The 13,278-nt window shown below is 42.8% G+C and overlaps 2 protein-coding genes across 6 annotated transcripts in view; both read right to left on the bottom strand.

Annotated features, from left to right (window-relative positions):
- The window catches only part of LOC118366839 (LIM and senescent cell antigen-like-containing domain protein 1), a 52,098-nt gene extending 41,927 nt beyond the window's left edge, over positions 1–10,171 (bottom strand). Inside the window, exons 1-2 of one of the 5 annotated variants that reach the window (XM_052493460.1) lie at positions 9,597–10,171; positions 8,213–8,291 (exon numbers count right to left, since the gene is read on the bottom strand). Coding sequence is in view for 4 of the 5 variants with exons in the window: in XM_052493455.1 (XP_052349415.1) it covers positions 6,993–7,108 (116 nt within the window). In the remaining variant the exon portion in view is untranslated. Of the gene's footprint in view, positions 1–4,190; positions 4,524–5,884; positions 6,035–6,992; positions 8,040–8,212; positions 8,292–9,596 lie in introns of those variants that run through there. The other 4 variants (XM_052493457.1, XM_052493455.1, XM_052493459.1 and 1 more) reach the window with 4 other exon arrangements.
- Positions 10,172–10,437: 266 nt separating this feature from the next.
- The window catches only part of LOC118366817 (GRIP and coiled-coil domain-containing protein 2), a 28,051-nt gene continuing 25,210 nt past the window's right edge, over positions 10,438–13,278 (bottom strand). The window contains exon 24 of the mRNA XM_035749537.2: positions 10,438–12,742. Coding sequence (XP_035605430.1) covers positions 12,669–12,742 — 74 coding nt within the window. The 3' untranslated portion in view covers positions 10,438–12,668. The remainder of the gene's footprint in view (positions 12,743–13,278) is intronic.

The following is a 13,278-nucleotide window of genomic DNA, read 5'->3' as shown; positions in this document are numbered from 1 at the left end:
ACATAACCTGAAAGGCCGCTCAGCAAGGAAGAAGCCACTGCTCCAAAACCACCATAAAAAAAGCCAGACTACGGTTTGCAACTGCAGATGGGGACAAAGATTGTACTTTTTGGAGAAATGTCCTCTGGTCTGACTAAACAAAAATAGGACTGTTTGGCCATAATGATCATCGTCATGTTTGGAGGATAAAGGGGGAGGCTTGCAAGCCACAGAACATCATTCCAACTGTGCATCAAGGGGGTGGCAGCATCATGTTGTGGGGGTGCTTTGCTGCAAGAGGGACTGGTGCACTTCACAAAATAGATGGCATCACGAGGAAAGGAAAATGATGTGGATATATTGAAGCAACATCTCAAGACATCAGTCAGGAAGTTAAAGCTTGGTTACAAATGAGTCTTCCAAATGGACAATGACCCCAAGCATACTTCCAAAGTTGTGGCAAAATGGCTTAAGGACAACAAAGTCAAGGTATTGGAGTGGCCATCACAAAGCCCGGACCTCAATCCTATAGAACATTTGTGGGCAGAACTGAAAAAGCGTGTGCGAGCAAGGAGGCCTACAAATCTGACTCAGTTACACCAGCTCTGTCAGGAGGAATGGGCCAAAATTCACCCAGCTTGTTGTGGGAGGCTTGTGGAAGGCTACCTGAAATGTTTCACCTAAGTAAAACAATTTAAAAAGGCAATGCTACCAAATACTAATTGATTGTATGTAAACTTCTGACCCACTGGGAATGTGATGAAAGAAATAAAAGCTTAAATAAATCACTCTACTATTATTCTGACATTTCATTCTTAAAATAAAGTGGTGATCCTAACTGACCTAAAACAGGGACTTTTTACTTGGATTAAATGTCAGGACGTGTGAAAAACAGAGTTTAAATGTATTTGGCTAAGGTGTATGTAAACTTCCCACTTACTCTGTAAGTATTACCACTACCTTTTTTCTATCTTTATTTCCCAAACACAATTCAACATGATCGCTTTTTGGTCTTTTAATAATTTGAACACAGGCTTAACGCCTAACAAACACTTTGTACTTTTTGAAACACTTAACACAGGCCAGGCCCCTTGCATTACACCTGGGAAGAAAACACTTACATTTGCTCAACTTAGTCCGTGAAATGATGACCTCTTTATAAATATTTGGTCAAATGATTAATTTGGTGGACGGTTTCCTAGAAACGAGTGCGGCTCAACTTACCCCACTCTCCCCTAATGGAGAAATGTAAAGGATGTAGTCGCATTACATGCTACACAACAAGGGAAAAACCTGTGGCTGTGCACCTCAAACAAACGGAACAGAAAAGTGGAAGAAAGTAGAATGGAGGTGGTCTTTTTAGACATGTTACTTATTTTTGTGCAAAGTATCTCACACATTAACCTCCCTGTTTTGCTTTTGTTCCCAACGTCCATAAAACCTCAGCCCTGCCCCTCTGCCCTACTGGCATCATTTCAGAGTTTAATTTTCTGCTGAGGGCTGAGCAAAAGGAGGGAGGGAGGGTTTGGGAGGATGTGTGGCAGCCTGGGATGTGATCCGTGTATTTGTGGGTCATATGTGAAGGACAAATAGCAGGGACACACCACTACAACCAATGATGTCACAGCATAGAGACCAGGTGACCTCATGTTCTGTTACGAGCTCAGTTCTGCTGACATAGCACTTCAGTGCATCATGTTTAGCGGTGAAGGCTGGTGTGTGTGTTTGTGATATGACACATGTCTGTCTGACCCTTGGGAGAGATGCAGACCTCTAATCACAGCAGGATCAGGGACAAAGAAAGGGGGAGGGTGGGTAGAGAGACCGAAGGAGAGGGGAAAAAAGTGTTGTCGTCACGTACACAGGATAGGTGCAGTGAAATGTGTTGTTTTACAGGGTCAGCCATAGTAGTGTGGTGCCCCTGGACCAAATTAGGGTTAAGTGCCTTGCTGAAGGGCACGTCGACAGATTTTTCACCTTGTCGGCGCAAGTATTTAAACCAGCGACCTTTTGGTTACCGGCCCAACACTAACCCCTAGGCTACCTGCCACTCTATGGAAAGGTAGAAGCCTGGAGAGAAAGAGAGCAGGAAGAGATTGACAGAGAGAATGGGGATGTTCTATTCCAAAGTTGGTACCTTGTTTTAAAAACAGCCTCTTTTTCCCCTTTGAACATGCCTATCGGTAGGTATTGTTGGAACAGTGAGGACATTCATTAGTCTGATTCCATTGCAAAATGTTTTATCTGTTGAAAAATGGTTTGCAATGGAAACCGTTTACTTTATGAACCAAAAAGAAGCACATAGCAAACGGAACAAAACTGGAAGGGACTTACCCGAATTTGTCCAATAGAAACTCTTTGTTTTGTTTGCAAATGTTATAGGTTTGGAGTAAATGGTTTCCGCTGAAAAATGTGTTGCTGTTCTAAACCCCCCTCAGACAGGATCCGCACACAACCCATTACCAAAATGTACATACACGTTGTCTAAACAGACGGTGACTCCATGAATATCACTCTGAAATAAGGCGCTGTAAAAAAGTCGATATACCAGAATATGGAGAGTGGCCCCTTTACAGGCCTGGGATCTGGTGGTAGGAGGTGAAGATATAGGGTAACCGATCTGGCAGTAGGAGGTGAAGATATAGGTTAACCGATCTGGCGGTAGGAAGTGAAGATATAGGGTAACCGATCTGGCGGTAGGAAGTGAAGATATAGGGTAACCGATCTGGCAGTAGGAGGTGAAGATATAGGGTAACCGATCTGGCGGTAGGAAGTGAAGATATAGGGTAACCGATCTGGCGGTAGGAAGTGAAGATATAGGGTAACCGATCTGGAGGTAGGAAGTGAAGATATAGGGTAACCGATCTGGCGGTAGGAAGTGAAGATATAGGGTAACCGATCTGGCGGTAGGAAGTGAAGATATAGGGTAACCGATCTGGCGGTAGGAAGTGAAGATATAGGGTAACCGATCTGGCGGTAGGAGGTGAAGATATAGGGTAACCGATCTGGCGGTAGGAGGTGAAGATATAGGGTAACCGATCTGGCGGTAGGAGGTGAAGATATAGGGTAACCGATCTGGCGGTAGGAGGTGAAGATATAGGGTAACCGATCTGGCGGTAGGAGGTGAAGATATAGGGTAACCGATCTGGCGGTAGGAGGTGAAGATATAGGGTAACCGATCTGGCGGTAGGAGGTGAAGATATAGGGTAACCGATCTGGCGGTAGGAGGTGAAGATATAGGGTAACCGATCTGGCGGTAGGAGGTGAAGTTATAGGGTAACCGATCTGGCGGTAGGAAGTGAAGATATAGGGTAACCGATCTGGCGGTAGGAGGTGAAGATATAGGGTAACCGATCTGGCGGTAGGAAGTGAAGATATAGGGTAACCGATCTGGCGGTAGGAGGTGAAGATATAGGGTAACCGATCTGGCGGTAGGAGGTGAAGATATAGGGTAACCGATCTGGCGGTAGGAGGTGAAGATATAGGGTAACCACAGGAAAGTGTTGTTTACCCAACTTTTTACAGAGCCGGTAAGTTTTGTTGCTTGTTTTTTTGTCTCCTGGTGCATTTCACATGATTAACAATATGTAAACAATAGCCGAATGTAACCAAAAGTTGTGGACCAAAGCGTGTTCCCTCGCAATCAGCTGGAAGTGCTTGTGAAATTTGCCAGCTGATTGTGTGGGACAGCCTTTGGACTGTGTTTCGGTTAAACTCGGCCATTGTTGACTTATTGTCCAAGTCGCATGCGAATTACGTCAGCATTGTAAATACAAACCGACATACAGACCAGCGTACTGAAAGTTAGGTTACAAACACTACTCTGTGGATATTTTGTCTGTGTACCTCGTACATATGGACAAAATCAACAGACAACAGGTAAAGTAAGTTAATTTGAAGTTTATTCAACAGTCTGACTAGCGATGGGACTGTTCACAAAAAGTGAGTCTACATATTAGAGACAAGGAGTCTTTCACTCTCGGATATCTTTGAGGCTAACATACACAGGCCTCACCTCAGTCATACTCACAGACCACACAGACCAGGTTGTCTGCCTCTCTACAACACAAAGGACACCAACAGATGGTGACTCATCAAATGTACCCAGTATTAACCTTAACCATCCCCCACTACAGTACACTTTGCTGACCTACTGTCTGTTCGCTCTGCAGTCTGGTCAAATAGAGAGAAATCAGAGCGAGGAGTCTCACCTGAGGCTGTTACTAGCTATGCTTCCATAGCTGTCAGGTCTCTCCTGTCTGCGTCTGTACAGGTCTGAGTTAGACAACTCCTTCAGCCGCAGAGAGTTCATCCCTCTTTCCCTCCCACCGTCCACCGGGGCACGGATACAAACTCAGTCAGTAATCCTCGTGTGCGTGTGATCAGTAAGTTCCAAAGCTCGACAGGCCGACAACCAGCACTGAGCCCCACCAGTCTCCTCTCCAAGCCCAGAACAGCAGCTCACACCTGGGAAGCCCTTGGCAGAACAGTCCACACGCTCTCCTGGAACAGCCGGCTACTACATTCCACACTCCCTTTATCTCTGACAAACACACACCTCAAGGCACACATCTAGAGGAATGACCTATCAGGGGTGTGGCTCTGATCCAACACACCTATCAGCTCCTCGCTCCGCCCAAATTCTCAGCCTTAAGGTAGGTGCGTATTCATTACGCCGATTCCGTTGCAAAACATTTCTTAAACAGAATGAAACGGGGAGGGACGTAACTGAACTTGTCCAATAGAGAAACTCATTTTCGTGAGAGATCCCTTCCACTGATCAATCCAACATGACGCTTAGTTGATATTGATATGTTGATAACTTGTTGATAAGTTGTCTACAGTTCAGCCTCTATCTTCCTGTTGTCTCTCTCTCTCTGTCCCCAGTCTCTCTCTGCATCAGTCTGCCTAAGAGAGAAGTCTCTGTGATAGAAGAGGGCAGTGTGTTTCCTGCCCATTCTTCAGTTAATTGATCAAAGCATATACAGTCCGTGGCCACTTCACAGACCTGAGATCTGTAGTAAATACTAATAAATATCAGCAGAGGTGAACTAAACTGACAATATAGATGTATTCCTAAGGACTATTACGTAATAGAACTTCTCATCCTCTCAGATTTCCTCAGGATACCAAACAGCGCCATTGGAGCCCCAAGTAATGAACCAATCCAACGTGTGTGTACGGTGTATTCAGCTTCCTATGTATTCACACCCTAAAAGCACATTTGTAAAACTGTACACTGAACTCTTCACACAGGGCACACACACACACACAGGGCACACACACACACACACACACACACACACACACACACACACACACACACACACACACACACACACACACACACACACACACACACACACACACACACACACACACACACACACACACACACACACACACACACGGCCAGAGCCTTGCCCGAAGAGTTCAGAGTTTACATGGTCACTATAGTGTGGTGACAGAGTGATGGCTGCTCTGACCCCACAATAACACCTTTTCCTCTTCCTGTTTGGGACTTTAGTGTGTGTGTGTGTCCATTCATGTTACTGCAGCCAATATCACAGTCCCTAACCCCACCCATATCAGACCAGTGTCAATCTCTACACCAACATGAGAACAACCCAATCAAACACTTGCATTAGGGTAAGAGAGCCATACACGACCTGTAACAATCACAGCAAATAAAGAGTTGTCACAAACAAATAAACACACAGACAGAGAGGAGCAAAGAGAGTTGTACACAGAGGACCAGAGACACAGGCATGTCCTGGTGTAGCAGACTACTAGAAAGGCTAAAACATTTGACGGTGTGGGTCTACAGCAACTAAACAATGACCCACACAGGGAAAACACAACTGTCCAAAATGAATATTGAAATGCCATAAAGTGGTATACTTGCCTTTTACTCATTGTTGATGTGATTTGTGAGTCTGCCTTCAGCACATTATGACTAAATACTTTAAATTTGATATTGTTCCTCTTGCTCAGAGAATGTTATTGGCTAATACAATGAGAGAGGTAAGTGTGTGAATGCGTGCGTGTAAAGAGATAGTTCTATCTTTAGGGCATGGGTGTCTCTAGAGTCAACACACCCAGAAGACACACACACACACACACACACACACACACACACACAACATTCATTTACATGAAATTCACACATGAATGCAACTATTACATTTATATGACAAACTAGCTGCAACAGGCTCACTATAAAATATCTAACCTGTGGGGTGAAGACCTGATGGTGGTGATGATTGCTGTAATTTGATCATAATAAAAGTGTGTCTTATGATCGTTATTTTCGAGTAGGCTAATGCCCAAAATAACATTCACAGTTAGTGAGAGTCTCTTTAGTATCCTGAGAGGCCAGAGGCTATAGGGATATCAGCTGAGTACAAAACTGAAGCATGTTCAGCAGGAATGTGATGACTGGCTGAAAGACACTCACTACACACACACACCTCCCCTTAGGGTCCTCTTAATGCTGCCTTTGTAGCCACTACATTCCAGTCCTAGTTTAGAGAGTAGAGCTGGGGTGTAGGCAGCCAGCCACTTTCTAACTGACTGACTGCAACACTGACACATTTGAGTACTGTGATCAACTGTCCGTGAGATTTACTTGGTTGATATAATTCATTCTTTCTATGGAACAACACATGATTTCCCAAGACAAACAAGAGTGGTATCAGCTAGAGGAGGAAAGCCAAGTAAATTAATGTCCAAATCCACCAAAACATGAAGATACTGCAACTTTCTGGATATTACAGGTACTGCAGTCTTATAGACCAACGCTGCCCTCAGATTTGCAGCCATCTGGTTGGAAATATTTTTTGACATTTCTTTCAAAGAGACATTGAATTAACATAACTAAGATGAAGAGTGGGCTACTGAGCTACAAACCCGCTAATACTTTATTCAACCATCAAGATCTGAAGATCTGATACTGCAGATTGTGTAGGTTGCATGTAGAAGAAACAGAAACATTTAAAATATGAATGTCTTACCAAAGTATTTTGTCAGGCTGCTGTGAGGTTGCTGCTGTTGTTGTTGTCACTGCTGTGTCCCTACTGTGTCTTCTTCTACTGTGTCTGTTGTTATCTCTGCCTCTGCTCACCCACATAATTTCCTATGTGGCTGCCTGGAAGGCCTGCCAGTGGTTGGTGTGATGATGGAGCGTGTGTGTTTGTGTGTATACATGCATGTGTGTGTGGCTGAGTGTTGGTGGCCGACTGACTCATAGGGTGCAGTCTGTTCAGTGATTGAGGACAGGGATAAGGGTGGAGCGAGCTGGCTGTATGTATCACTGCAGCCATAGTCAGGGCTAGGGTAGGGTCAGGGCTAGGGAGGGAGTGGGCTGTGTGCATTACAAAATATTGTCTTTGTTTATTGTGTGTGTCACAGGAAGATACCAGGAATAGGTTTGTGTTGCATCACTCACAATACCACACTGATACCACACAGACATTTGGGAAGCAGAGCCACTCTGCTCCTCTCAACTAATTTCACCACTGCTGTTGTCTACTGTGGCCACCAGAGGGCGATATACACATGAACCCACACAGACGGAATAGGAGACTGAAATGTGGGAGTTAGCCAAGTAAGTGGAAATGAAACGGTTTGGTAAACCATCTCAAATATTTTATACAATTGTCTCAATGTCATGCTAGAAACTTTTGACTAATAATGTTATATGCCATTCCAATGCAAGACAGAGACTGGGAACCTGCCTGGTAAGCCTTGATTGTGTAAACAGACATGATTCAGTCTAAATCCACAATCTGATAAGACTTGCCATACTACTATGGCCCTAGTTTATTCAGGCTCTGGCCAGAAATTCTACTATATTAAAAAGGTCAAAACTGCTAATAAAGGGACAGGGAAAGTATAAATATGCACAATTCCAGTAAAAAACTAGGTATACCAAATGTGTAAATGTACAAATATGTGTGACAGCTACAGAAGCTATCTGATTGACAGTAGCTCTGATGCCCAATGTTCCCACAGAGCTCATTCCTAGCCAGGATGGAGCACTGAAAGACAGAGAGAGAGACTCAGGAGACTAGAGACATCCGCTCTCCACATCATGACCTTTCTCCCCCCTCCCTCCCTCCCTCCCCAACAGCAGCTCAGGACAGGAAGTTATATATGGAGCGTGAGTGTGAATGTTTGTTTGTGGGGGCAGACAGTGCAGGGGAGACAAAATGCATCACAGAGCCTGTTGTACTTATGTTGGGTGAATGTGGCCCGGTGAACGAGTACAGGATAAAACGTTGTCCTTCCTGATGGGAGCAGAGATCCCAGATCTAAATAAAGTAATACACACACACACACACACACACACACACACACACACACACACACACACACACACACACACACAGGGGTGGGGTGGGGAATTAACAAGCCAGGAAGTGGATCTGCTGAAACGTGTCTCATGGGGCAGAATGGAAGTACAGTAACCACTAACAACTGGACGGAGGGAGATAGCATCATCATATTCACTGAGTCAAACCTGAACAGCATGGATATGAAGCTCCTGCCCTGTACTGTATGTAAGTATACTATGGACATAGGTCTGGACCTTTATGGTTGCATTTACAATTTCCCACTAATTGGTATCTTGACCAATCACATCAGCTCTTTTCACATCGGATCTGATTAACAAAAAAAATCTGAATTGGGCTGCCTGTGTAAACAGCCTAAATAAACACTGATGTCCTAATGCCCACAACAAGGTGTCAAATGGTCCCAGACCTAGGCTACTTCAGTCTAGTCTCATATACTAGACGTAACATAGTAAATGTTAATCCGGGACACTCAAATTAGTATATGTTACATGTGGTATGGTTACATAAAACAGAAGTTTACTTATGGCAAAAATTAAAGTATGGTGGTTGGTCGGGGTGACTTGGTGGGCGTATAACGTGAACGTCTAGCAACCCAAATGTTGCGTGTTCTTATGTCATCACTGTAAACTTTAGCTAATTAGCAACTACTTACGTTTTTTTTGCTACTTTGCTACTACTTAGCATGTTAGCTAAACCTTCAACCTAACTCCTAACCTTAACCCCTACCCTCGCGAACATTAGCCTCCTAGCTACAGTTCGTGACAACAAATTGGAATTCGTAACATCTTACGTTTAGCAAATTCCCTAAAATATTGTACTAATTTCAATTATTAACATATTGTATGAATTCGTAACATATCATCCGAAGTTTGCAACAAGTTGGTCTACAACTGTAAAGTACAACTGTACAATCTAATTCAGGCTTTAATAAATGTCAGCAAAGTAGCAAATAAAATACGTTTGTTGATATATCTCATTGTGAATAGGCCTAACCAGATTAAGATTACTCCATGTTGTTCAGTAGTCTATCCTATAAACGAAAGTAGGCCGCGTAGTGATTGTTCCATTACTTCACCAGTGGTCACACCCTACACTGCATCAATTCTTCTGTGCGCGACTGCAGACAGCGCTGATCCAGGTCATTGAATGCAACAGGCTGCAATTTCGTTTGTCAAGAGTCAAACGGCGAATGATACTCTACAAACTCTTTATAGAAGCAGATTTGGTCCATCATACAGTTATTTTCTGTCCAGTGCTCACCCGTTGCCGTTGGTCATTTCTTCTACCACCCCCAACATCTTCTGGACTGCAGGGGTTTCGTCTCCACCGGCCTTTCTCCCCCCAGATGTTTGGGTCTCGAGGGGATGTATTTTAGATAGACTACTGTTAACAAGAGACACTTTCTTTGTAATGGCGAATGAGCATCGCCTGTTTCTCTATCAGTGTACAATCTTGCTACTGCGCTAAAATGTCATTTAACCGGACTAGACCCGCCCTCTCGGGAACTTCACATTTTAGTCAAGTCATCCATGTTGGGACCACAGTAGCCTAGCCTTTACTGTAAATACCGAGACAGATGCATATCAGGGCGTTAATATCCTACCTAGAAATACATTTCATGGAAACCGTCAACCCTCATGCACTAACTGTTCTTATTTCATTGCGCTGTTTAGGTCTATTTCCAACATATTTTCCCGCTAAACATGGCGCGACGAAATCTTCCCGAGCAGCACCGGTTTTCCACAGAAGCACCTTCAGTAAAACAATACATTATATTTGGCAAATTACTTCACAGGAATTTGAACAATAAAGTTATAACTCTTGTGTTGGGCGCTCCTCGAAAGTGTTTTATGCTTTAAAAAGCGTTCGATCAAATTAACAAAAAATGAAATTCAACCATAAAATAGACACTAATGTAGACTATAACTATGAACTACATAGCCTACTAGTGCTCATTGTGCTTACGTCATGTAACTGGGAATATATTTCCTTAAAAGGAAGTATTTCCCGGATGAGAAAAGAGGAAAACATCTGAAAGGTCTTTCTCTAGGCTATCCCTTAGAAATACCGAGGATACATAATGAGTGTGTGTGTTATAATGGACATTTTCACTCCAGATCACTTTATTTAATCAACTGAAATCTTTAACACAGTAAATATTTATTTCAATTGACGTGTGTATTCACAGTTAAATAATAAGGATTGTGGTTAGGCTCCTTATTGCAGGTCTCCTCTTCATAAAATGGTAGGTCTAAAACGTAAGCTTATATTTGGACTTATTTGTCCTTTTGTAAAACACTTCTTACCCAGAATACTACAAGACATCAACTTCAACCAAACTGTGAGGACTGGAAACCCTCACCAGTGTACTACAAAAATCAGTAACCATGTTTAATCTTAGGCTATAGCCTAATAAATCTCTTAAAATAAAATGTTCATCATTAACACAATACTTTCCCTAATGATTAATTAAAAGTACATTCAGTTATTCCCATGTATTACTGGTCCCCCCAATCCTCCCTCGTTCGTTAATAAGAAGCAGAAGCAGCTGCCTTAGGAATGATACAGAACAATGATATTAGCATGTCACCCTGGGTAAGAGATGTGCCAGTTCATGTTTGCCCCCGTATTCCCAATATATGGGAAATAGGATGCAATTTCAGATATAAAGCACTCCCATATGACTACAGAGCAAAGCAGAGACTGGTATTTAACCCAACCACTGATATCCAGAGCCATTTCTGCATGTTTGGTTAAGTTGGAAAAGACGCAGCCCCACATTGTAAAAACATGGTAATTACACAGTAAATACATAGTAATTACTATATACGCAGAGTACAAAATATTGGGAAAACCTGCTCTTTCCATGACAGACTGACCAGGTGAAAGCTATGATCTCATATTGATGTCACTTGTTAAATCCACTTCAATCAGTGTAGATGAAGGGGAGGAGACATGTTAAAGAAGGATTTTTAAACCTTGAGACATGGATTGTGTATGTGTGCCATTTAAAGGGTGAATGGGCAAGACAAAATATTTAAGAGCTTTTGAATGGGTTATTGTAGTAGGTGCCAGGCGCACCGGTTTGAGTGTGTCAAGAACTGCAACGCTACTGTTATTTTTCACGCTCAAGTTTGCCATGTGTATCAAGAATGGTCCACTACCCAAAGGACATCCAGCCAATTTGACACAACTGTGTGAAGCATTGGAGTCAAAATGGACCAGCATCTCTTGTAGAGTCCATGCCCCTACAAATTGAGGCTGTTCTAAGGGCAAAAAATGGTGCAACTCAATATTAAGTTGTTCCCAATTACAGATTATGTACCTATATATTACCAGAGCATCCTTTGGTATGTAATATTGATACATCAAAATTAATTAAATAGGTGTGAATTTGAACCTGTGAATATTGTCAATTCATCACATATGTTTTTTAATCATTTAGCAGACACTCATATCCAGAGCGACTTACAGGAGCAATTCGAATTAAGTGCCTTGCTCAAGGGCACATCAACATATTTTTCACCTAGTCGGCTCAGGGATTCGAACCACCAACCTTTTGGTTACTGGCACAACACTCTTAAAGCAAATTTGTGGTTGATCCAAAGGCTCCGTATGTAGGGTGTGACGCAATTGCGGAGCCTCCGGAGGAATGAAAAGGCCAAACTGAGCCCCGTACCACATTTCCGTGCGCCTTCCAAATGTATTAACAATGTGGAGGGCTCAGTATAGCTCCGCATTGACATAATTGATTGACGGTCCTGTATAAACACAAACTCACTTCATTGACAACTTCCTTCACAACAGTTCTGCGAAGCGCAAGGAGTATGAATACCTGACTTCTGCAGAGGCCATATCACCATAAATGCTGAAGGGCAAATGTAGATGTCGGATTGACCATACAGCGCCTTTTAACTGCTAGGCTACCTGCTGCCCTGTATCAGACCTATGATGAGTGAGCAATGAAAACAGATGGTCAAATCTGTAACAACAGTCATAGTTCACTTCATGAATTATTGTGAAACATAAGTGTTGCTTGGAATTGATTGTTACAAGCAACAAAATCTATCTCATAAAAATAATCCCAGTAATGACTGAGGTATTGGTGAATTAACCCACCATAAATGGTTCAGTAATGTACCATCACCTAAAAAAAAAATAATAATAAAAAATGTTTTAAAGAGTACTGGCATTGCTGATTACTGGCTTTTTTTCAAGTAGATGGATGATCATCAATATATTAAGACTTTTTAATTTCTCAGTTGATCAGACATATGGACCAGATGAAAGTGAAGGCAGGTAGAAAGAGGACATTGGTTGATGTGTGTGTGTTCATCTGATGCCTGACCAACTGTGTAGGTAGGAGGTCCATCCTGAGCCTCTAGCTCCTCCCACCTCCTCCTCACCTGCAGCAGAAAGAGACCGGGTTAGAAATACAGGGAAGACACTGCAGTATCAACACAGTGTAGGTAGGAGGTCCATCCTGAGCCTTTAGCTCCTCCTACCTCCTCCTCACCTGCAGCAGAAAGTGACCAGGTTAGGAATACAGGGAAGACACTGCAGTATCAACACGGTATTTCATATATGTCACGCCCTGGTCTTAGTATTTTGGGTTTTTCTTTATTATTTTAGTCAGGCCAGGGTGTGACATGGGCTTATTATGTGGTGTGCTTTTTTTTGTGTGTCGGTATTGGGATTGTGATATACTAGGGTTATCTAGAATAGTCTATGGCTGTCTGGAGTGGTTCTCAATCAGAGGCAGGTGTTTATCGTTGTCTCTGATTGGGAACCATATTTAGGCAGCCATATTCTTTGAGTGTTTCGTGGGTGATTTTTCCTGTCTCTGTGTTAGTTTGCACCAGTATAGGCTGTTTAGGTTCACGTTACGTTTATTGTTTTTGTATTGTTCGTTTATCATCTTCAGAGTAAAAATTCCCCGTTT

This window comes from Oncorhynchus keta, chromosome 34, assembly GCF_023373465.1.
Source record: "Oncorhynchus keta strain PuntledgeMale-10-30-2019 chromosome 34, Oket_V2, whole genome shotgun sequence".
Taxonomy (NCBI): domain Eukaryota; kingdom Metazoa; phylum Chordata; class Actinopteri; order Salmoniformes; family Salmonidae; genus Oncorhynchus; species Oncorhynchus keta.
This window is presented reverse-complemented; position numbering and strand designations above follow the sequence as displayed.